Source organism: Lepidochelys kempii, chromosome 7 (genome assembly GCF_965140265.1).
Source record: "Lepidochelys kempii isolate rLepKem1 chromosome 7, rLepKem1.hap2, whole genome shotgun sequence".
Classification (NCBI taxonomy): Eukaryota; Metazoa; Chordata; order Testudines; family Cheloniidae; genus Lepidochelys; species Lepidochelys kempii.
The window spans coordinates 30,360,298-30,382,965 of NC_133262.1; the positions used below are offsets into that span (position 1 = coordinate 30,360,298).

Below are 22,668 nucleotides of genomic sequence, written 5' to 3' on the forward strand. Positions count from 1 at the left end.
CGCTGGGGTTTAGGGCTCGGCGCCAGGAAGCGGCGGGTCGGGGTGCGGGGGTGGGGGGCAGCCGATGCCCCTTCGCCCCCAGCGGACCCGTGCGCCCCAGAACCGGCCCCAAGGCGGGTGTGGGGAGGGGATGGGCCCGGGGGAGCCCGGCCGCTGCGGGCGATAGAACCCGGGCGTGTGGCGAGTTTGGAATAGAACCCAGGAGTCCGGGAGACAGAGACGGGGTGGGGGTGGGGGTGTGCTGTCCCCTGCCTGGGACCGAGCTATAAAGGGATCGCACCCCTGAATACTACAGCGGATGGGACCCAGGCATCCGGGAGGCTGCGTCTCCACTGCCTGGAGCTGACAGCGGACCATATTCACGAGGACCCCCCGAGGATAAAACCCAGGCGTCCGGAGACTCAGTGCTGGGGGTGACCATCCCCCCTTCCCGGATTTATAACTTGATTAGACAGCACGGACTGAACCCACCTCCCGGTGGATAGAACCCAGGCGTCCGGCGAGTGCCCCCAGAGTGGATCTAGCCCGCGCCCGGTTACTGGATTGAAAACGGATTGGACCCCCCCCCGCCTTGCCGGGGGACAGAATCCAGGCGTCCGGGGAGCGGAGAGGGGGGCTTTAGGAAGTATATGTAACCCCCTGCCTGGAGCTATAACTGGATTGGATAAAACGGATTGCACCCCGGGTGGATAGAACCCAGGCGTCCGGGGGGCAGAGGGGGTGCCCCCCAGAGTGTACATGCCCGACCCCCCTCGGATATATAACCGGATTGCACAATATCGATTGCACCCGCCACGCCGCCGGCGGAGAGAACCCAGGCGTCCGGCGATGCTGGGGGGAGTCTGCGCTGGTGCTGCAGGGGGCTGCTAGCCGTGGAGGGCGCTCGGATCTGGCCGCACTCGCGTAGCCCCGTTCATGCCACCGCAAGCCCGGCACAAGTTGAGCCGCGCCGCAGCGGAGAGGAGCCGCCAGGGGAGAGAGGGGCCTGCTGGCCCCCCGGGGCCGGGGGACTGCTGGGATGGGGGGCCCCTTTGGCCAGGGTGACTCCGGTCCCCGGGCGTGAGCAGCCCGCAAGGACGCGCGGAGGTGGCGTGGGGGGAATCGCAGTCCCGGGGATGAGCCAGGGCGCGGGTGGGGGGCCCGGAGACAGGAGACGTGGCCCCCCCTAGAGACAGAGCGCAAGGTAAAAGCATCGGCCGCTGTGCATGGGGCGGGGGGGGGGGAGGCGTCTGGGGAGGGGGAACTGGATCGGAGCTTGGGGAGGGCGTGTGGGGGCCTGAAACGGGGCTGTGGATCAGGGACGTGGGGGCCAGGAGGGGAGCTGAAAGGCCTGGAGGGGTGAGTGGCTGCGGGCTGGACCGGAGGAACCTGGAGGGGCTGCAGAGGGGCTGCGAGGGAGCAGGAGGGAAGCTAGGCGGAGGATAGGGGGTTGGATTGGGGCTCTGCACGAGCTAGGCAGGAGCTGGGGGGCTGGACTGGGGCAGTAGGGGGAGCTAGGCAGGAGCTGGGGGCTGGAAGGGGCGATGAGGGAACAAGGCAGGAGCTGGGGGGGCTGAATGTTTCTCATTACCTGTCAAAGCACTGGTTGAAGGGCACCAGAGGGTGTGTGCAGGGGAGGGGAGGAACAGTAGAGATCCACTCCCAATCTCACCCCCCCCCGAAACAGGGGTGCTGCTGGCCCCTCTGGCTAAGGACAGAGCCTGTGGGTGGGCTGGGTACAGAGGGGAGGAGTTTCTGAGGGGGGTGGAAGGAAGCAGTTACCTGCCAACTTCCCGTCCCCCACCACAGGCCCCATCCCGGTCAGAGGCTGCCAGGGATGGGGGCAGCTGGTTGTAGTGACCCCACCCTTCCAAAGAACGACACCCCACCCACAGCAGAGCTGGACACAGCTCCCCTCACCCACCAACAGGGGGCATCCTGCTGCCCACGCTGGTGCGGAGGGGCAGTTTGGTCCAGAGCAGTGGGTGCCTGGGGGAGACATGGACAGACACGTCACTCTCCCCCAATGGCGGACACACACACACCATTGAGCCCACACCTACTCACTCACATAAGCCCACCCAGATAAGCGCGCAGATACTCAGAAGGGTGCACCTGGCAACTCGTGCAGAGCCGTGAGCACACACCAAAACCCCAGCTCCTCCACACCCACAGGACCCCCAGAAATAAATAGCTGCAGACAGAGCAAGTGTCTCGCACCCTCCCTCTTTCCCAGAGCCAGGAATAGAACCCAGGCATGCTGGTTGCCAGTGCCACCCTACGCCAACCCCCTAGACTCCATCTGAAAGCCTGCTCCCTGGGTATATTCTCCCAGCCAGGCCTCCGGTCAGTCTTTGAGCCCTCTGACCTGGGAGCAGGTACAGTTCCCCACCCCTTATGTTTCTGCTGGCTCTGCCAGAGCTTATGTACCATCAGGAGAGCAAAGAAGGTGACAACTGTGCCTCCCTTTGGAAGGACCATGAGGGATCTGGGGCAAATAGAATTGAGGAGTCCTGGCTCCCAGCCCTCCCTGCTCTAACCACTAGAACCTACTCCCCTCCCAGAGCTGGGAATAGTGTTTGGAGCACAATCAGGTGAGGATTCGGGACTCTGGGTTCTATTCCCGGCTCTGCCACTGACCTTGGACAAGTCCCTTTGTTGCTCTGTGCCTCAGTTTCCCCTTAGCAAAATGAGGAGAGTAATTCTCACTCCTGCTTTGGGAATTACTCAGGGATCTGCTGGCCCAGCAAACTCTGGATTGACACCTGTGTGTGTTAATGCTTTGACACCAATAATTCTCTTCATGGGGGTGCCCCGTAGACACGCTTTTGGGTCTCTTTGGCTACAGATTTCCCCCTAAGCCCCAGTACAAACACTGCCAGAAATCTCTTCCCTGCCTTTCTTCAAATGCACTGGAAACAGGATTATGAATATGTTTATCCAGCCCTTCCCCCTGCAGCCTCCATGTTCCAGCCCAGGTCATAGGCAAGAGCGAAATTGACTAGAAATGCAAAGAGAAACTGACTAGTCTCTTTCATTGTTGGGAGCTGAGTGAAATAGAGGACTCAGGAGTCCTGACTCCCAGCTTCCTGTTCTTAGTGCTACACCACACTCCCTCCCAGAGCTGGGGAGTGAACCCAGGAGTCCTGACCCCTAGTCCCCTCCTTTCTCAGCATCTGTGGTAGGAACTCCACTTTGATTATTTGAGGGATCTGTTTCTGGGGCATATGAGGGGCGTGTGGAGTTGGCATAAAGTGGGGGGATGGGAGGGGAGCTCAGGGAAAGGGGGAGGGGAGGGAAAATGGCTATTTCTGGTTTACCCAGTGGTTATCTGAAGCCCTGACATGATCCCTCTAAAAAGACAAGGTGGGTGAGGTAACGGCTTTTATTGTTGGGGAGAGAGAAGCTTTCAAGCTACACAGAGCTCTTCATGTCCCTCTACAGCAGCTCTGTGACTGTTCTCCCTGCACAGTGCTGTGTCCCAGACCCCCCCAGCCACAGTTAGCCAAGCAGCCTGGAGCAACTCCATCCATGCACCAGAGCTCTGGAGAAAGATGATCCTGCCTGACCCCCCACCCCGCCCCACCAATTATATGCCCATGTCCCTGGCGTTATCAGGGTGACCTGAATGCTGGCGCTTATTAAATCAATAACTTCCCTTGGCACTACCCTTCAGACAGAAAGGGATGTTGCACAGGAAATGGAGTGCTGGCGGGCTCCCAATCACCTCTGCGTTACCCTCCTACACCCCACTGCCCCTCCCAAACCTGGGATAGAACCCAGGAGTCCTGACTCCCCCTCCCGATCTAACCACTGTACGTAGAATGTAAGTTCTTTGGGCCATGGCCTGTCAGGACTCCTGGCTTCTATCCCCAGATCAGGGAGGAGAATAGTGTCTGTCTGGTGGCTAGAGGGGGGTGGGGGGAATACTGGAAGCCAGGATTTCTGGCTCCCTTCAGGAGTAGCAGCCATATCTGCTGTCCAGAAAACCAGTTCATCCTCCTCAGCCCTCCTCTCTCTTCGCCCCTCCCAATTGCCTGGCTGTGCGGGGGCTGGGGGGGGGGGGAGTAGCTCATGAAACAGTGTGTCCAGTGGGGAGGATGCTGGGCTCTGGGACGGATGTAGGAACCAGATAGATCTTTAAAAATTCAGTGGCTGAACTATCAACCTGGCTGGTTCCCTGTCTGCGGCACTGGGCGGTGGTGGGGGCGGCAGGATTATGCGGGGGGAAAGGTGAGTTGCACAGAGAACACAGGCCAGGGGGACTGGGGAGGGACCCTGTCAGCGAGGGAAGGAGCTGGCGTGGGGAACACAGGCTGGAGTGGGGAATCTGGGAGGGATCCAAGCCTGGGGGAGATGGCTGGCATGGGGAGTGCAGGCTAGAGGTGGGGAAGGGATCCCAGCAGTGGGGGAGACCCCCTCCACTCCCAGAACTCAGCGCTCCTGACTCCCAGCTCCTCCAGCTCTAAGACGCCAGACCTCACTCCCCTCCGAGCGCAGAGAACAGAACCATAGGGTTCTATAGGCCACAACAGAGACCACAGGCCCTGGATTAGTTCCTAAGCACTTTCTATGGCCCCAGCTCCTGGAGTCATGGGACTGTACTAGAACTGAAGCTTCCATTTCTCATCCTTGTGGTTGGGGAGAAAAGTTGGAAAACAAAACCCAGGTGTAGCTGTCCCAGCCATACCTGCCTGAGTCTGCAGATAGCCTGAGCCAATGGCTCCAAGACAGGGGAGCGGACCTGGGCATCTCAATCCCCACTGCTCTGGGGGTTCTACCAGTTCCACCCAACCTAAGCAGCCATACCCCAGTTAGTAGGGGGCCTGCTGGCAACCCATCCTCCCTGTGCAGCTGTCACTATAAATGGGGCCAGGCCACACTGCACAGGTGGGGCCACTGTTTGTGAAAGGAGCTACAGTGCAGGGTTGGGGGCCATAGGGGATGGGGCTGCAGTGCAGGGCGAGACCATGGTAGGTGGGGGTTGCGCTACAGACAGTGTTTGGAGCAGGATTACGGTGCAGGGGGTACAGCCCTGGTGAAGGGGTGTGGGTATGGTGTGGGGGTGGGGTCATACAGGAGGGGTGTGATCATGGTGTGGCAGGCAGGTATCTGATGCAGGGGTACCGCCCTGGTATCGAGCCATGATGCTGGGGCGTGGCTGTGGGATGGAGTTGGGGCTACAGTGCAGGGGTGTGGCTATGGCATGGAGGTGGGGCTCACATAGAGGGTGGGGCTATGGTATGAGGGCTGTAGCCCCATGCCGCAAGCTGCCTATACCCCCTAGACCACCTTTTCCCCAGGTCCCTGCTCTTGGCTGACCTTCGCTCACTCCATTCTCTGATCCCCTCTCTCCTCTGCCTCCCAGACACTGCAGACCCACCAACCATGGCTTGCCTGCTGCTGGTGCTGCTTCTGATGGCAGGGACCCTGGTGTCCTGGGCTGCCTCCTGCCCCTTCCACTGCGTGTGCCAGAATCTCTCCGAGTCACTAAGCACCCTGTGTGCCAACAAGGGCCTGCTCTTCATCCCAGCCAACATTGACCGGCGCACAGTGGAGCTGCGCCTGGCCGACAACTACATCCGCGCGCTGGAGCCCCAGGACTTCCTCAACATGAGCGGCCTGGTGGACTTGACCCTCTCCCGCAACACCATCGACAGCATCCGGCCCTTCGCCTTCGGTGACCTGGAGAGCCTGCGTTCCCTGCACCTGGACAGCAACCGGCTGACGGAGATCGGCGAGGAGGCCCTGCGCGGGATGCTCAACCTGCAGCACCTCATCCTCAACAACAACCAGCTGGTGAGCATCTCGGCTGCTGCCTTTGACGACTTCCTGCTGACGCTGGAGGACCTGGACCTGTCCTACAACAACTTGCGCCGCGTCCCCTGGGAGGGCATCCGAGGCATGCTCTGCCTGCACACCCTCAACCTGGACCACAACCTCATTGACTCCGTCATGGAAGGCACGTTCTCCGAGCTCTACAAGCTGTCCCGCTTGGACATGACCTCCAACCGGTTATACACCCTGCCCCCTGACCCGCTCTTTGCCCGCTCCCAGACAGGCGTCATCAGTCCCACCCCCTACACTGCCACCATCGTGCTGAGCTTCGGGGGCAACCCCCTACACTGCAACTGTGAGCTGCTGTGGCTGCGACGGCTGGCACGGGAGGATGACATGGAGACGTGCGCCTCGCCGCCCCACGTGGCTGGCCGCTACTTCTGGTCAGTGCCCGAGGAGGAGTTCACCTGCGAGCCGCCCCTCATCACCCGTCACACGCACAAGCTGTGGGTGCTGGAGGGCCAGCGGGCCACCCTGAAGTGCCGTGCCATCGGGGACCCTGAGCCAGTGATCCACTGGGTGTCACCGGATGACAAGATCATCTCCAATTCCTCCCGGACCGTCTCCTTCCGCAATGGCACCTTAGATGTGCTGGTAACCACAGTCCGGGACGACGGCCCCTACACCTGCATCGCCATCAATGCAGCGGGTGAGTCCACAGCCCTGGTGGACCTCAAGATTATCCCTTTGCCCCATCAGGGCAATGGGAGCAGTGGCCCAGTGCCGCACCATGACCCGGGCTCCTCCGACATTGCCACCAAGACAGCGGCCAACACCACCGACTTGGGGGTGGGTGAGAGGAGTGTGGAGGTGTCCGATGTGACAGCTGACTCAGCCTTGGTGCACTGGGCTGTAGACAAGTCGGCCCCCACTGCCTGGATGTACCAGATCCAGTACAACTGCACCGTGGATGACACTCTGATCTACAGGTAGGGGGTGCCGCAGCAAGGATGAGATTGGGGGAGTGGGTGGGGATGGATGCCATGGCACAGGAGGCTCCGGGAAGAGAGACCATGCTTGGTCGTGCCCCAGCCACATCACTGGACCACTGAGAGCCTTGAGTAGGGGTGTGTGGCTGCATTGCATTGCATTGCATTGCATTATTCTCCAGGGAAGGGGGTGTGCCTGGAACACATGGCACCACGGATTTTCTCTAACATGGGGAGTGGCCATAGTACACAGCATTATGGGTATTCTGCGGGAGGCATGGCTGGGCCACCCTGCGTTATGGACACGCCTGTGTGAAGCTTATGGTTAGAGCAGCCCTGGGGTTGTTCTGACTACTCCGGGGAAGCAGAGAGAGGGCTTAGCTGTGAATTAGTCTCTCTGCTCATGTGGCACCCAGCTGCCAATCCTGCCCGGGTTCTGAGTCCTGTGTCCAAGCCCAGAGGCAGCTGGCAGGGACTCCTGTACGAACAGCTCCGTGCCCCAACCCAGAGGTGGCTGCATCTCAGTGCTGGGCGAGGGATCCTTGTATAAACAGCCCCCACGCCCCAACCCAGAGGAGGCTAAATCAGCACCAGGAGCTTGTTGGAGTGGCAGCGGCAAGTCCATTGGCAGCAGACGATGGGGGTCGGGGGGTGGAGAAGGCCATGCCATCCCAGTGGTTTAGGCTGAGACTATTAAAGTTCAGGCTAGAGATGCGAGTAGGGGCTAGACATGTGGGGGCGGGGGCAAGAAAAGGGCAGCAATGTCAGGGGTGGGTCTAGATGCAGGGAACCTGGGTTCAGAACTGCTGGGGGTGGGGAGTGTGGTCTAGTGGTTAGGGCAGGGGACTGGGAGCTAGGACTCCTGGGTTCTATCACAGCACCCCTCTCTGTGCCTCAGTTTCACCCTCCCTCTCATTGCCTATTTAGATAGTAAGCCCTTCCCCTATTTTGTACGTAGAGGTGACTCAATCCAGGTCTGAAAGCCCTTATAGTGGGAGGAGACTTTGGAGGGCAGAGGGCTTTTCAACCAGCCAACAAAGGCAGATCAAGACCCCATGGCTGGGAGCTGAAGCTTGACAAACTGAGGTTAGAAACGAGGCCATTTGTAACAAGGAGGGGGATTAATGACTGGAATAGCTGACTCAGCGATGGGTGGATTCCCCAGCACCTGAAGGCTTTTCCAAAGCACCTACATGCCTTAGGAATTTAAGTCCCTGTTCAAAAGTGAGGTGGGGTCTGCACTCCAGAGGCAGTGTGGCCTGTTGGTTACAGCCCTGGACTTGGGACTCAGAACTCCTGTATTGTATTCCTGGCTTGGCCACTGACTGACCCTGGCCAATGACACCCCCCTGTGCCTCAGTTTCCCCATCTGTAAAATGGGGATAGGATACTGACCACCTTTGTAAAGTGTTTGAGCTCCAGGGATGAAAAGTGCTGGATAAGAACTAGGTGTTCTTATGAAATGATTCTGGGGAGGCCACATCTTGAAACACCTTAAAGGGTCCTGAGTGTCGGTGGTAGGTACTGAGCAATTTTTGGAAACCCTTTTGGGAGTCTCAGTATGCACCCCCCAAATCACAAATCACTTGAGGCCTGTTGTTGAAGCTGTTTGGGTGAGGGCCCCTGACGCCCTTGCTTGGCCAGAAATGACAGAGCAGGAGAAAGAGCTGAATGCGTTGGTTGATCACAGGATGACTGTGAACCACCATGAAAACCAAAGCGATCCTAGGCTGGCTCGGGATTTCAGTTGAGGTAGGGAAGTATTAATGCTCCTGGCCGAGGCACTGGGAAGAGCTCAGCGGGAACACCGTGTGCAGTTCTGGTCACCCGTGTTCTAGAAAGATGAATCAAACTGGCCCGGTGCAGAGAAGGGCTCCCAGGCTGATCAGGGCAATGGGGAGCTGATCTTACGAGAGGAGACTGAGTGAGCTGGGCCTGTTTAGCCTGGCTGGGCGAAGGCTGAGAGGGGATCTGCTATCTGAAAACACACCAGGGGGTAACCCCAGGGAGGGAGAAGAGCTACTGAAGCTAAAGGACAGTGTTGGCACAAGGACAAATGGGGACAAACTGGCCAGGAATCAACTGAGACTGGAGCTGAGAAGATTTGTGACCAACAGCGAAGGGAGGGTCTGGAGCAGCCTCCCAGGAGTAGCAGTGGGGGGCAAACACCCCACTCATTTGAAGATGGGGCTGGATATGTTTCTGACTGGGATTCTATGCAGGGGTTGGGTTGGCTGCGATAGCAGAGACTGGACTCAGTGACCCAGGAGGCTTCTTCTAGTCCTGGGTGTTATGAGCAGCAGATCTGGGGCTGGATGCAGGCAAGGCTGGGAGATTCCCCAGCCTGGGGGGGTCAGCGGGGCTGCTCAGAATGGTTCTTTACGCTCCCTAAAGTCTCTCTCTTTCAGGATCATCCCGGCCAGCAGCCACCACTTCATGCTGAAGCACCTAGTCCCAGGCGTGGACTACGATCTGTGTGTCCTGGCCATCTTCCATGACTCAGCCACCTCGCTGGCTGCCACACGCCTGCTGGGCTGTGCCCAGTTCTCCACGGAGGAGGCGTACCCGGACTGCCACTCGCTCCACGCCCACTTCCTGGGGGGCACTCTGACGGTCATCGTGGGGGGCATTATCGTGGTGACCCTGCTGGTTTCCACCGTGGTCATGATGGTGAAGTATAAGATCTGTGGCAGCACCCACCCTGGCATGCCCAACGTCTCCAACACGTACTCACAGACCAATGGCGGGCAGCCAGGGGTGCCCAATGGGATGCTGCCGCAGCGGGGTCCTCAGCTGGAGCGGGGGCCGAAGGCGCAGCGCCGGAGGGCGAGGGGCAAGCCCACCCGGCAAGAGGCACCAGACCCCAGGACGGCAGAGGGGGTGGTGGCGGGCCAGCGTGACCAGCCAGACCTGGGGACCTCCAAGGCCAAGCGGAGCTGCTCGTTGGACATGGGGGAGATCTCCACCAGTGCCTGCTATGGTTATGCCAAGCGGCTGAGCATCATGTGGACCAAGCGCAGCCAGTCAGTGCACGGGATGCTGGCCAGCTGCGCGGCTGAGGGGGCGGGCAAGGGGGGTGCTGCTTTCGCCAGCACGGAGGAGCTGGAGGAGAGCGTGGTATGACGCAGGCGGGTGGGAGCGCACCGCACTGGAGCAGCTGGCTGAACGCCGGGGATGGGACAGCTGAGCCAGGCGAGGAGTGCCTCTGAGCTGACACGGTGACACTCCATGGGATGTGGTGACATGGCAATGTGCAAACCACCCCGGTAACCACCTCTCTGAGCTGGTGACACTCCAGCCAACGTGGCAACCCCGATCCGACCCGGCGACACTTGAGCCAACGCGGTGACCCCTGATCTGACACCACCAGGCCAGGGACAGCACAACAGCCCCCCTCCGACACTGGATTTTCCCCAGGGAGAGTGCCCCGTTGGCCAGAGACAGAACCCTACATGGTTGGAGGTGGGTTTGGGTTTTGCCATCGGACCTGGTTTGACTTGACACCTGAGGCTGGGAATGTCTGGAAACCCCCGGCTCTTCCTGCTTGCGCCCCCACCTTGATGCACATGGTGTGAGACACACAGATTGGAAAAGGAGAGTTAGGGGGGAATTGGTGCTGGATCAGAGAAGGGGGGCCTGGACAGGCAATCAGTACCAGATCAGAGAGGGGGTGGGCTTGGATGGGGGATTGGTACTAGAATGGAGAAGGGGGGTCCTTTACAGGGAATGGGCCCCAGATCAGAGAGGGGGTGCCTGGACAAGACATAGGCTGTGGATGGGAGAGGGGCCCGGATGAGGGAAGGGCTCTGGATTGGAGAGGGGCCCGGATGGGGGATGGGCTCTGGATTGAAGAGGGGGATGGGCCCTGGATTGGAGAAGGACCTGGATGGGGAATGGGTCCTGGATTGGAGAGGGGCCAGGATGGGGGATGGGCTCTGGATTGGAGAGGGGGCCCGAAGGGGCATAAAGACTGGATCGCAGAGGGTGCACCTGGATGGGGAATTGGTACTGGGTTGGGGGGCTGGATGGGAAATCAGCGCCAGACTGGACGGGGAATTGGTACCAAGGATTTTATGTTTTGGTTTTGTTTTTAAAATCATTTGCCTAAATAAATAAATAAACTGGAGTCACTGAGAGTGATGGGTTTGTGAGCACTGGCCCTCTGCCCCACTCCAGAGGCTGCTGCATCTCTGCACCAGGTGGGGAAATCGCTGTATTAACAGCCTGCTGCAGCAGCTCTGCCTGTAACTAAGTGTAACTGATGCAGTGATGTGCCGGGAGCCTGAGCCCATGCCCTGAGAAGGGAGAGCTGCCCTGAGTGTGCGTGTAATGTGTTGTTGTGGGTCACCAACCCACACTGGGTGCCTGGCAAGGGCATGAGACTGTGGGAGCTGGAATGGGGGGAGGGGCTGTGGGGAGCTAGACTTTGAGAGCTGCAGCTCCAGACCTTGACATTTCTACACAACACGAATTGCCACGGCAACAACAGCCACATTAAAGAGCCTGTAGCCTTGAAAGTGAAAGATTTCCTGGGCGCCTCACAGCTGGGGATGGCAAGGTGAGAGCGTCTTGCTGCAGAAGAGATGCACCTTCCTAGAGAGATCATTAACTCCCCCCTCCCCCCTTTCTCGTGAGATCCCAAAGGTGCACGTTCACTCGGGACCATGCCCCTCCCCTCAAAGCGATTGGCGCAGGCTCTCGGCAGACTCAGGCTGGTGTCGTGGTGGTAGTTACACTCTGGGGAGCTCCCGTGCTCAGAGCAATTGGCTCAGGCTCTTGGCAGACTCAGGCTGGTGTTGTTGTGGTGATTATACCCGGACAGTCCCCCTCTCGGAGCAGTTGGCTCAGGCTCTCAGCAGACTCAGGCAGGCACTGGTCACACCTGGGTCACCTCTTCTCCTCAACCACGATGCCTGGGAGAGGTGATCCTACCACAATCACCTGACTCCAGGAGCTCAGGCCTTGGGTCTGAGCCTGTAGTACCAGTGCAATTGCCCAGCATAGGAGGGGTGCCCAGGATGGAACACCCTCAGATGAGCAGTCACCTGCACTCAGAAACCCCCCATACTCAGTGCACCCCTATCTCAGTGTGCCAGGCCACTGTGTTGGCTCTCCCACCTTCCAGGTGCTCTTTGGAGCACAAGGGAAGATAAAAGCCAGGCATTGATGACAACAGGGGAGAGGAGAGCAGGATGAAATGGGCTCCGCCGGGGGTGGAATCTGACTGAGGAAGAAATTGGGAGCAGGAAGCAGAATGGAAGGGGAGCTGGGGATGAGATGGCTGGTCAGGGAAGGAGTAAAGAAATCGGGGTGGGGGAGGTATGAATATGGATAGATGGAGGGGTGTAGGGAGGTAGGGGGATGGATGGATAGAGGGGTGGATTGAGGGGTGTGTGGGGTAAGGAGGTGGAGGGGGATGGATGGATCGAGGGGTGGTGAAAGGAGGTGGGGGGATGGATGGATTGAGGGGAGGTGGATGGATGGATTGAGGGGTAGGAGTAGGGAGGTGAAGGTGGATGGCTGGCTGGAGGGGTGTTGAAAGGAGGGAGGTGGAGGGCGATGGATGGATCGAGGATTGGGGGGTACGGAAGGGGACGGGAATGGATAGACAGAGGGGTGAGGGGTAGGGAGGAGAAGGGGGATGGCAGGCTGGAGGGGTTTTGAAAGGAGGGAGGGGGAGGATGACTGGAGGGCTGAGGGGCAGGGAGGTGGAGGGCGATGGATGGCTCAAGGGCTGGGTGGGTAGGAAGGTGGAGGAGGATGGCTGGCTGGAGGGATGTTGAAAGGGGGGAAGGGGAGGGAGATGGAGGGATGGATCGAGGGGTGGGGGGTAGGGAGGTGAGGGGATGGACAGATTGAGGGGTTGGGATAGGGAGGTGAAGGAGGATGGCTGGCTGGAGGGGTGTGGAAAGGAGGGAGAGGGAGGGAGATGGATGGATGGATCGAGGAGGGTGGGGCATAGACATGGAGGGCTGTGTTTGGGGATGACTCACGGGTGTGGTGCTGACTTTCCCCAGCTGGTCTGGGGTCCTTAATGAAACCCGATTCTGTGGCCTTGGCCCGAGTGAGCTTGGCCAGGCGGGGGGAAAGGAGCTGGCAGACGGGCGGTGGTTAGATTGCAGAGCCCCAGGGCTAGGGGAGACACTCAGACTGGGCTGTCAAAGAAGGCTCAGGAACGCAGGTGCCCATGCCCAGATCAGTGGGTTTGAGGTATTGAGGGTCTGCACATCCCAGCCTGAAGCTGGTGGGCAGATTCCCAAAGAGCTGGTGGGCGTCCCCTGCAGGGCTCATAGGTTTCAAGGCCAGAAGTGCCCTTTGCCCATCTCCTCTGATCTGTATAACCCAGGATCTCCTACAGCCATTCCTGCCTCCAGCTCAGATCTGCTGGTTGAGCTACAGCGTAGCTTCGAGACGTCCGATCTTGATACAGAGACTCCAGCGCGGGAGAACTCACTGCAGTGAAGGGGTCTGACTATGCATGGGAATCTAGTCTTTGTCCCAGACACCAATGATTGTGGTTTTCTCTATACAAGAGAAGACAGAGCTACAAACTCCAAGCTAGGCAAAGTGGGCTCTTGTACAATAAGATTCCAGGATTGTCACCTGTCCGAGTGTCACTCGGAGGCCCAGACTCTCTGTGGAGTCAGTGTGAAGGGATGGAGGCAGCTACAAGCATGGCTGAGAGCTCTTCTGGTTCAGAATATCACCAGGTTCAGTCATCATGGGGCTTTGCAGCCTGCTACCATCCAGCTTTTAAGTTCTCAGCCATTCTGAGGTGACAAATGACACCCGTGCGGTGTAACAGCCACAGTAAGGCATGTATCCATGCTATACTAAGAGTTCTAGACCATTGTGAGATCAGAGGTAACTCAACCAATCGCCACCCTTGCTCTACAGTTAATTTGCATGCAACAATTTCACTGGTTGGAGGAGGGAGATTGCACAGGTGGTGAATTACTTGGCCCAGCTACCACACCGGTGTGATGGCCTGGGCTTTCAGCTGCCAGTATCATAACAACAATCCCTAGCTCTTTTCATCCCTCGATCGCCAGGTGCTTTACAAAGGAGGTCAGAATCATGATTCCCATTGCACAGGTGGGGAAACTGAGGCACGGAGAGGGACTGTGACTTGCTCAGTGCCACCCAGCGGGCCAGCGGTTGAGCCGGGAATAGAATTCAGGTCTCCTGAGTCTCAGTCCAGTAGACTAACCACTAGGCGGTGCTGCCATCATCAGTTTGCCAGCCCCAGACGCTCCAAAGATCATCAGGCTGAGAGAAATCGCAAGATTGTCTTACCAAACATGTGACATTATTAAAAACCCATCCAGGTTCTGTTTACATTCTGGGCTTCTTAGCTTCTAGAGGGGGACGGTCCCCTAGTTATTAGCGTTATGTCTGGCCTAATAATTCAGTATATACATAAATAAAATGAATTAAAAGGGACTAGAGGATGCTGATTAGCAACATGGACCCTTTCAGAGATGGAAAACTGAAACCACTCAGCCAGCAATCAAAAAACACAGTTAATTTGCCAGTGTGATCATGTGTCTGTTTCAGGGCCACTTCCTGCTTTGGGATGCTAGATGATTTCTAGGTCTGTCTAAGGAGCTGGGTTAATGTAGCTACCGGCTTCTATTTAACACCCTAGCTCTGTGCAAAATAAGCCAGCAAACTTGAAAATCACATCATTGGTGAGGGTCTGTAAATGGGGAACTCTGTGAGCGAACAGCCCCACATTTGTACCACAGACTCCACCCCAGGCCCCCCAACCTGCATGGCAATTTGCAGGGGTATCAGACTTTGTGTGGAGATCTCAAGTGTTTCAAAACCCTGTCCTTTCATCAGACAGCCCCGCAAGCTGTTTTCCCACAGGGACGGGTCTCATGGCGGAGATGCTCCCTAGCCTCAGTTCCCACATTGTTTCTTTCATCCCTTCCTCCAACCCCACTGCGAACCCTGCTACACGATCCCCTCCTTGGAGTTTGCATCCAGCCCATCCACTTCAGAGATTCACAGAAGTCCAGAAGGGCCCCTCAGACCATCTCTGCTGAACTCCTGCATGGCCCAGGCCAGAGACTGTTACCCAGTTACCCCTGCATGGAGCACCATAATTTGGGTTGGACTAAAGCATCTCCCACTTGGGGTTTGAAGCCATCAAGATGGAGAATCCACCCCTTCCCTGGGGATTTTCGTCCAATGGATCTTCACCCGCACTGTGAAACACGGGGGCATTATTCCTCAGTGGAAGGTGTCTGGCTTTATCCTCTAGCCACTGGTTCTTGTTCTGCCTCTGTCTGCCAGATTAAAGAGTGCTAAGTGTTTAGACACTATAATCAAGCCACCTCTTGAGCTTTATTACAAGAAGTTAAGTAGATTTAAGTGTAGGCCAACTCCAAGTTAGATCAGTTTAGCCATGTCGGCAGAGTGGGAAAAAACCACACCCCTGACCCACAGCGGTGGTGACAAAACCCTAGGGCACACACAGCTAGGGCCACAGAAAAGTGCTTCAGGGATGCGGCGTTCGACGGATGCTGCATCTGCACTAGGGGGCTCTGTCAGTATTGGTTCTGCAGTGTAGACACAGCCTCAGTCTCTCATTGGCATGCTTTTTTTCTAGGCCTCGAATCATTTTTGTGGCTCTTTTCTGCCCCTTCTCCAATTCTTCAACACCCTTTCTAACACCTGGCCCCCAGAAGTGGCCGCAACATCCTAGGACGGGTCTCCCCTGTGCCATATGCAGAGGTAAAATCCCCGCCCTGCTCCTACTCCCTGTTCCTCTGTCTACTCAGCCAAGGGTCGAATGGGGAGCTCACGGTCAGTTGCTCTTCCTCTATGACCCCAGAATCCTGTCCGGAGACACTACTCTCCAGGATACAGTCCCTGTTCTATCGGCACGGCTTGTGCCCCTTCGATGTCTGGCCTTGCCTTTGGCGGCATGAAAACACATGGTGTTTTGAATGGACCCAGGAGCCCAGAGAGCCCTGGAGAACTGCCCTGTCCTCAGCATTATTTATTACGGCAATGTGCCACCCGCCAATCTGATCAGCAGTGGTTTTATGCTGACCTCCAGATCACTGATAAAGTCATTGAACAGCATGGGGCAGAGAACAGGTTCCAGCAGAATCTGGAGTCGCTGAACGCTCAGTGTCCTTACAAATCACCTCCATCCCCTACCCCCGCTACTCTCCCTTCCCAGCCCTGCAGGGATAAGCCAGATGCCAATGGATCTCTCTCAACTGAAGGCTGCGTGGAAGGGACTGATGTCCCCCTGAGATTCACTAACAGGCTGCAGCATGGATCAATAATGCATCGCCACAGCAGCATGGGGACAAGCCCCGGCTGGCACAGCATGCCAGTCACATCAAAATCCATTCAATGCTTGATGGGGTCGGGGTCACTGGGAGTGCAAAGTCCCTGCATGGCTGGCAGGCTCGGGGTGGGGATGGGGTGGCACAGAGGTGAACAGGGCTCTGCACATTGCGGACGTCGAGATGCCCCCACTTGTGGGAATGGCGGAGAAGGGGCATGTGCCATGCCCGGCTGCGGTGCCCAGCAAGAGGGAATGCTGGAAACGGTGCTGGATGGGGAATCCTGGATTCTATTCCAGGCTCTGGGAGGGGGGAGTGGGATCTATTGGTTAGAGCAGTGGGGGGAAGGGTTAGAGTCAGGACTCTTGGGTTCTGTTCCTGGCTATGGGAGGAAAAGGGGAACAGAGACCTAATGGTGAGGGTGGGGGTGTTAGGAGTCAGGGCTTCTGGGTTCTATTCCTGGCAAGCAGGGGTGGGTTCAGTGCCCAGACTTGCTGGGTGATCCTGGGCAAGTCGCTTCCCCTCTTTGGGTCTCTGTTTCCCCTCCTGCCCTTTGATTAGCCCGTGGCAGCTCTTTGGGGCACCAGCGAGAGGAGCATTGTAAGTGATCACCACACACAGACCAGGGGAGGGCTCCTGGGCAATTGCATTTTAACCCACATAAGTTTGTAATGTGGGCTTGACATGCTGTCCCATCCCTGGACTCCCATCTCCCAGCTCTCCCAGTGCCCCCAATCCCAACCCACAACCTCCTGCTATCCCCGCCTGGGCTCCCTGCTCAGTCCAACCGACGCCCCTCAATCTTGACCGGCAGTCCCCTGCTGTCCCAGCCCTTGGATCCCCCCTGCAGCTCTGCTGGTGGCCCTAAGTCCTGACCAACAGCCCCCAGCTCTCTCAGCTCCACTGGAGCGGTATTCTGCTACGTGTACACACTGGCTTTGGCTCATGCATCACTAGCATAGATCAGCAGCAGGGAACAAGCTCTCGGAGCCCCGTGGGCCATGGATAAACTCAGAGGAATCGTGGCTGCGTGTGGCAGCATCTGGAGTGAATTGTGCTGGGGTCACAGGGGGAGAACTGCACCAGGCCTCTCAATCCCAACCCACACCCCCCTGCCACTCAAGCCCTGCCCCCCTCCCCGATTTGCCGATGCCCCTCAATCTCAGCCTGCAGCCCCGTGCTATCCCAGCCTGGGCTCCCCTGGCCCCCTTCACAGCTCTGTTGGTGTCCCTCAATCCTGACCCACAGCCCCTGGCTATTCAAGCTCCGGGGCTCCCCCCACATGTTTAAAAACAACCTCATCTGTCAAGACACTGCACAGATCCTCACCTGAGCTTCTGTCCTCAAAATACACAGCCAGCCTCCTCGGGGAGGGGGAACTCGGGAGTGGGGTCTAGGGGTTAGAACAGGGAGAGCTGTGAGCCTGGATTCCTGGGTTCTCATCTGTGCCTCGGTTTCCCCCAGGTGGTTGGTGACGTGTGAGGTGTAGTTACGATTCTCCGGGCCCTGTCTATTACTCATGACAGGCTCCTGCTGTCTGACTCCACTGGCACCAGGACAGGATAGGCGAGAGAGCCACCGGCTGAGCTTTGGGGTGTGTGAGGGGATGGGATCCCAGCCAGCCCATGGATACTGTGGGCTCAGCTGTCCCCCTCCCTTAACTGTGCAACCCCAGTGGGAGGGCCTGCAGCATGGCTCCCTCATTTTGCCCTGCCAGGCAAAGCCTGGTGTAAGCTAACCAGGACATTGCCGCCTCAGGGGTACTGCTGCTCCCTCTTCTGCCTGTCAGCACCATGGGTGGCTCCTGTGAACGGCAGTAGTCTGCGGCTGTACTCTGTGGATCTCAGAGCTCTACTACAGAGGGGAAACTGAGGCACACAGCTGGGGTGGGACTTGACCACGATCACCCACCAGGCCAGATCTGGGGATAGAACACACGAGTCTTGACTCCCAGCACCCCACAACCCACCATCTCTAACCACGAGCCCCACTCCTCTCTCTGAGCTGGGATAGAACCCAGGAGTCCTCAATCTCAGCTCCCTCTGCTCCACGCACACTTGAGTCACTGATTTCAAGGCCAGAAAGAACAGCTCTGTGACTCTGGGAGGAGAGTGGTGGTTAGTGATTACAGCAGGGAGGCTGGAAGCCAGGACTCCTGTGTTCTACCCCCAACTCGAAGAGGGGAGTGGTGTCTAGTGGTTAGAATAGGATCTGAGGATTGTGATCAGCCAGCCAGCTCAACCTCTGGGATATCCCAGCCCTGAGACTCACCCCCAGCCATTCCCCCATGTCACTCAGTAACTTTTGCTTATATCAGCTCTTTCAACTCCAAGAGCAGCATGGAGCCTCAGTTCACCCCGCGGGTGGTGGGGCTGGGAACCTCAAATCGGCCATACCTAGGAGCTGATCCCAGAATCCTTTGGGGCTGGGGGCGCCAGCCCTACCCCATTCTCCAGCCCTAGCTCTGCAGTGACTTGGCTAGCAGTCCCTCCAGGCCCAATTAGCCCACTCTAATGAAGCACCCTGGCTAAGCCCTCCTCCCCATTGCATGGTTTAATGAGGTGGTCTTTGGGAAAGGCTGGGTTTTAATTAACTCTGCTGCCCAAGCCAGCCTGAGTGCATGGACAGTTCAGCCCCTCCCCCACTGCCCCTAGGGAAGAGGCTGCTGTTGGGGTCAAGGAGGGTTGGATTTCATTCACCCCCAGTTTGGGTCTGCAAGGTGGCTCCTCAGGGATTAGGGATAGATATTGAAAGGGGAAGAAAAGCTGTCTACAGTGCTTAGACAGCTGGGACAATGTATACACCAACCACCAGATCCCACTTCCCTCCCAAAGCTGAGGATAACCCCAGGAGGCCTGACTCCCAGCCCCCCTGCTCTAACCAGTAGACCCCACTTCCTCCCCCGAGCTGGGGACAGAACCCAGGAGTCCTTGCTCACATACATCTCCCTGCTTGCTCTAACTACTGCCCCCCCCCCAAAAAAAACCCAAGAGCAGAGCCCAGGAATCCTGATTTTCAACCCTTCTTGCTCTAACCCCTAGACACCTCTCTCAGCACAGATATAACCCAGAAGCCCTGGCTCCCAGCCCCTTCTGGCTCAGAAGATCAGACCCCACACCCCTCCAAGAATCATAGCTAGAACCCAGGAGCCCTGAATTCCAGCCCCCCTAGCCACTAGACCACACTTCCCTCCCATAGCTGGGGATAGAACTCAGGTTGGGCACAGAAGCTGTTTACCCAAGAACCCCTCGCCCAGAGCTGAGATGCAGCCACCTCTGGGATGGGGCATGGAGGCTGTTTATACAGGGGTCCCTTGCTTGGTGCTGAGATGCAGCTGCCTTTGGGGTGGGGTGAAAGGCTGTTTTATTCTGACACTTGTTACACTGCACAGTAATTTAGCCTATGAAGTGAAGCAGAGTCCTTTGTCCAGTTGAAAATGCAGAGTGGGATCTTCAGAGTGGGAATTTGGCTTGGACACCTGGGTTTGCAGTCCAAACGCTGTGAAAAATCCTAAAGGATCATTAATAACCACAACTGGCCAAAACTTTAATTTATATTTTATCTGAAATGCAGCCCAGTGCCCCCTAGCTTTACCCTGGGGCATCAGGGTCAGCACTCACTGCAAGTAGCCCAGAGGGGAGCTGGGATGGGGTGGAACTATTTTTCACTGTGTATCTGTATGGTACCTGGCAGAACAGGAGCCCGGTCTTGGTTGGGGCCTTTAGGTGCTACTGGAATAATCATCCAAGGGGCACGCAGTCTGCCTAGTGTTCCAGGACAAGCAGATACAATCTCCAAAGTACTGGCAGGATCGAGAGTCAAGCAGACCCTTAAAATGGAAGGTGAGACATGAAGGGATTCAGAATGACATGATCTTAAGATCCGATGCCTCAGGCATTTACTAGCGCTCCATGCTGCTAGGATCTCCACCCCCATTTGCTCCTAGCTCCAATGTTTTCCAAGTTACACTGGGCCCTGGGGTAGTCTCAGGTGGCTGAAACGTGTGTGTGTGTTTGCATGCATGCCTGTGCCAGGGAAAAGTGCCCAGAGGGGAGCTGGAATGGGGTGGAACTGCTTTCTCGGTGGAAGATGGGGACTGAAGGGAACATGGTAAACTCTCCTCTTCTTGTATCTCAGTTACTGCAACACCCCTGCTGTTCCCAACGTGCCTTGCTCACGTCCATTCAGCAGGTGGCTGCAATGATCATCCATCCTCCCAGCCCATTACTTTGAGCCTGTCCCCCCTCTCTCTGCATCCCTCCACTGCTCCCCCTTCTCCATCACACCAAACGTAACCCACTCCTCTTCCCTTTCAAGGCCCTTCGTGGCCAATCCCCACCCAACCCATCAGCTCTCATTCACTCCTGAGATGTCAGCTCCCACCTCCGATCAGCCCGAGGTGCCGGCCTCCATCGCCCACTTGATTTACAATCAAGCCCCTTTGTGCTTTAGCCCAAGCTGCTCCGCACACTTGGGAGGAGCTGCAAACAGCCTCACTGGCCTTCTTCAAACTCTCCTGTGCCGTGAAGCCTACAAAAAATTAATGGTTAGGCTGCTGGTGTGCAGAGACAACTGCCCGTCCCGCTGTCCAGTGCTGAGACATTGTTTCCTTGGGCTCCCCCATCTGTCCGTAACCACCGGTCGCCTCTTATTTTGGCTTACATTGGAAGCTCATTAGGGAAGGGGCTGTCTTTCTGTTCTGTGTTTGTACAGTGCCTGGCACAAGGGGGGCCCTGGTCCATGTCACGTCCACAATTCAAACGATATATCGGGATCACAATAAACTCCCTGTATAGGGCAATCCCAGCTAGATCTGACAAGCGACTGGAATCCCCCTGCAACTGACGCTGCTGGCAGGTGCCTCAGGTGAATTATGGGCTGGAAACAGGATGTGCCAGCAACCCGTGGCTGTAATTCATAGCTGATCATGGGGCGTCAGGAACTGGGATCCCCTCTGCAGGCCATCAGTGCCGTGGGTTGTATATCTACAGGGGAAGTGACTGCAGGTTGTAGGCAGCCTGAGAGTAGCTGTCAGATTCGATAGCTGAGATCCCCTTATGGCTTCAGAGTGCTCCTTGGCTTTGAAGGAGAGGGGGACAGGCAGAAATAGAGGCAGAGGGTAAGAGAGCTGTGATGTTAAGTGGGGACAGGAAATGGGATATGGGGCCTTCCCCTCTTGGGGGCATTGGCTCCATTCCAACCCCAGGGCAGGGGAACTGGCTGGCTCAAGCAGCAGGGAATGAGCCTCTCCCCTCTAGAAGGTGCTCCCTGCTATCTGGATCCAGGTCAGGGGACCAGCTGGCTCAGAGATATAGTGACTAAAAATCAATTCCATCCACTCCATATGGGTCTCAGCCCAGTTTCCCATCACTAAACCTCTCTTGTAAATGCTTGCCCTGAGCTACATCATGTTCCAGTTTCCCACCTTGCTTTGCATGGTCATCTGATTGGGGGAGGTAAAACAGCGGGCTCTTCTGAGCTTATAGACAACATCTGGGGCTGCCATTAGTCAGGAGTGGACTCAGATCTGTGCAGTCCCTGGCATAATGGGGCTCTGATCCTTGCTTCCATCAAAACGTAGAGAAATATGAGGGATCATCTCGCATCCCCACGGCCAAGCAGTAGCAGATTTAGAGGATCTGCAAGTCAGTTTCCCATCGAAGGAGCAATCAGTGGAGTAATTTATTTCGACTATACACAGCAGTCCTGGGACAGAAATGGTTGAACATGGTATGCACGATCCTTTCTCTCAGATATCTCTGCCCACACACCAGTGCCTGACTCCCAGGGATCAATTGAGTCTCATTAAGGGGATTCAAGCAGGGAGCAAACTCTCCAACTGCTTGCAACAGCTCCCCACAAGAAGGAACAGCACCCATCAAACTAACAACAACATAGCATTTGTTCAAAGACTGGACCCCGCTGGCACGCTGGGAACTTGTGAGACAATGTGCAACAGTACCACGTGCTGACTGCCTCAGAATACTAGCTGTCAGGACTCCAGCCTGCAAACTCAACAGGCTCTACGAAGGAGCACAATGAGTCAGTATGTTAAGCCCTGGGCATTGAGCAAAAGACCTGAGTTCTAGTCCTGGCTCTGCCATTGACCTTGTGCCTTCGTTTCTCCTCCTGCCCCTTGTCTGTCTAGAATGTACATTCTTGGAGGCAGGGTCTGTGACTGTCTCTCACTGTATCAGTGCAGCATGGGGGCCTTGATCTCAGTCATGGGCTGTGCAGCACCTGGGGCTCCTGATCTCAGTGGGAGCCTCTAGGTGCTACCATAATCATCAACTGGTGGGACAAATGCCCTGGTATGTTTTTATGACCATAGGAGGTCAAGGGTTGTGTGTCTGTGGTCATCTGCAATGAGCCTTTGGCCAAGTGCTGTACAGACCCCGACCGAGCTTGGGGCCCTTGCTGTGCCAGGTGCCGCACAGACACATAGTGAGAGGCAATCCCTGTCCTGAATAGCGAAACAAAGTTTATGAATGGAAACTGAGGCACAGAGTGGGGAAGGGACTTACCCAAGGTCTCACAGGCCAGGCAGCACCAGGAATGGAACCTTGGAATCCTGACTCCCACTGGACCATGCTACCCACTAGACCACAGTACCT

General features: G+C 56.9%; 2 protein-coding genes across 9 annotated transcripts in view; one reads left to right on the top strand and one right to left on the bottom strand.

The window, feature by feature from the left end:
• Positions 1-22,668, bottom strand: part of PC (pyruvate carboxylase) — a 236,720-nt gene that overhangs the window by 13,451 nt on the left and 200,601 nt on the right. The window lies entirely within an intron of this gene.
• LRFN4 (leucine rich repeat and fibronectin type III domain containing 4) lies at positions 248-10,872 on the top strand. Its single transcript, XM_073351685.1, has 3 exons — positions 248-1,183; positions 5,348-6,746; positions 9,155-10,872. Exons 2-3 carry the CDS (start codon positions 5,368-5,370, stop codon positions 9,867-9,869), a joined length of 2,094 nt encoding a protein of 697 aa, XP_073207786.1. The 5' UTR covers positions 248-1,183; positions 5,348-5,367; the 3' UTR covers positions 9,870-10,872.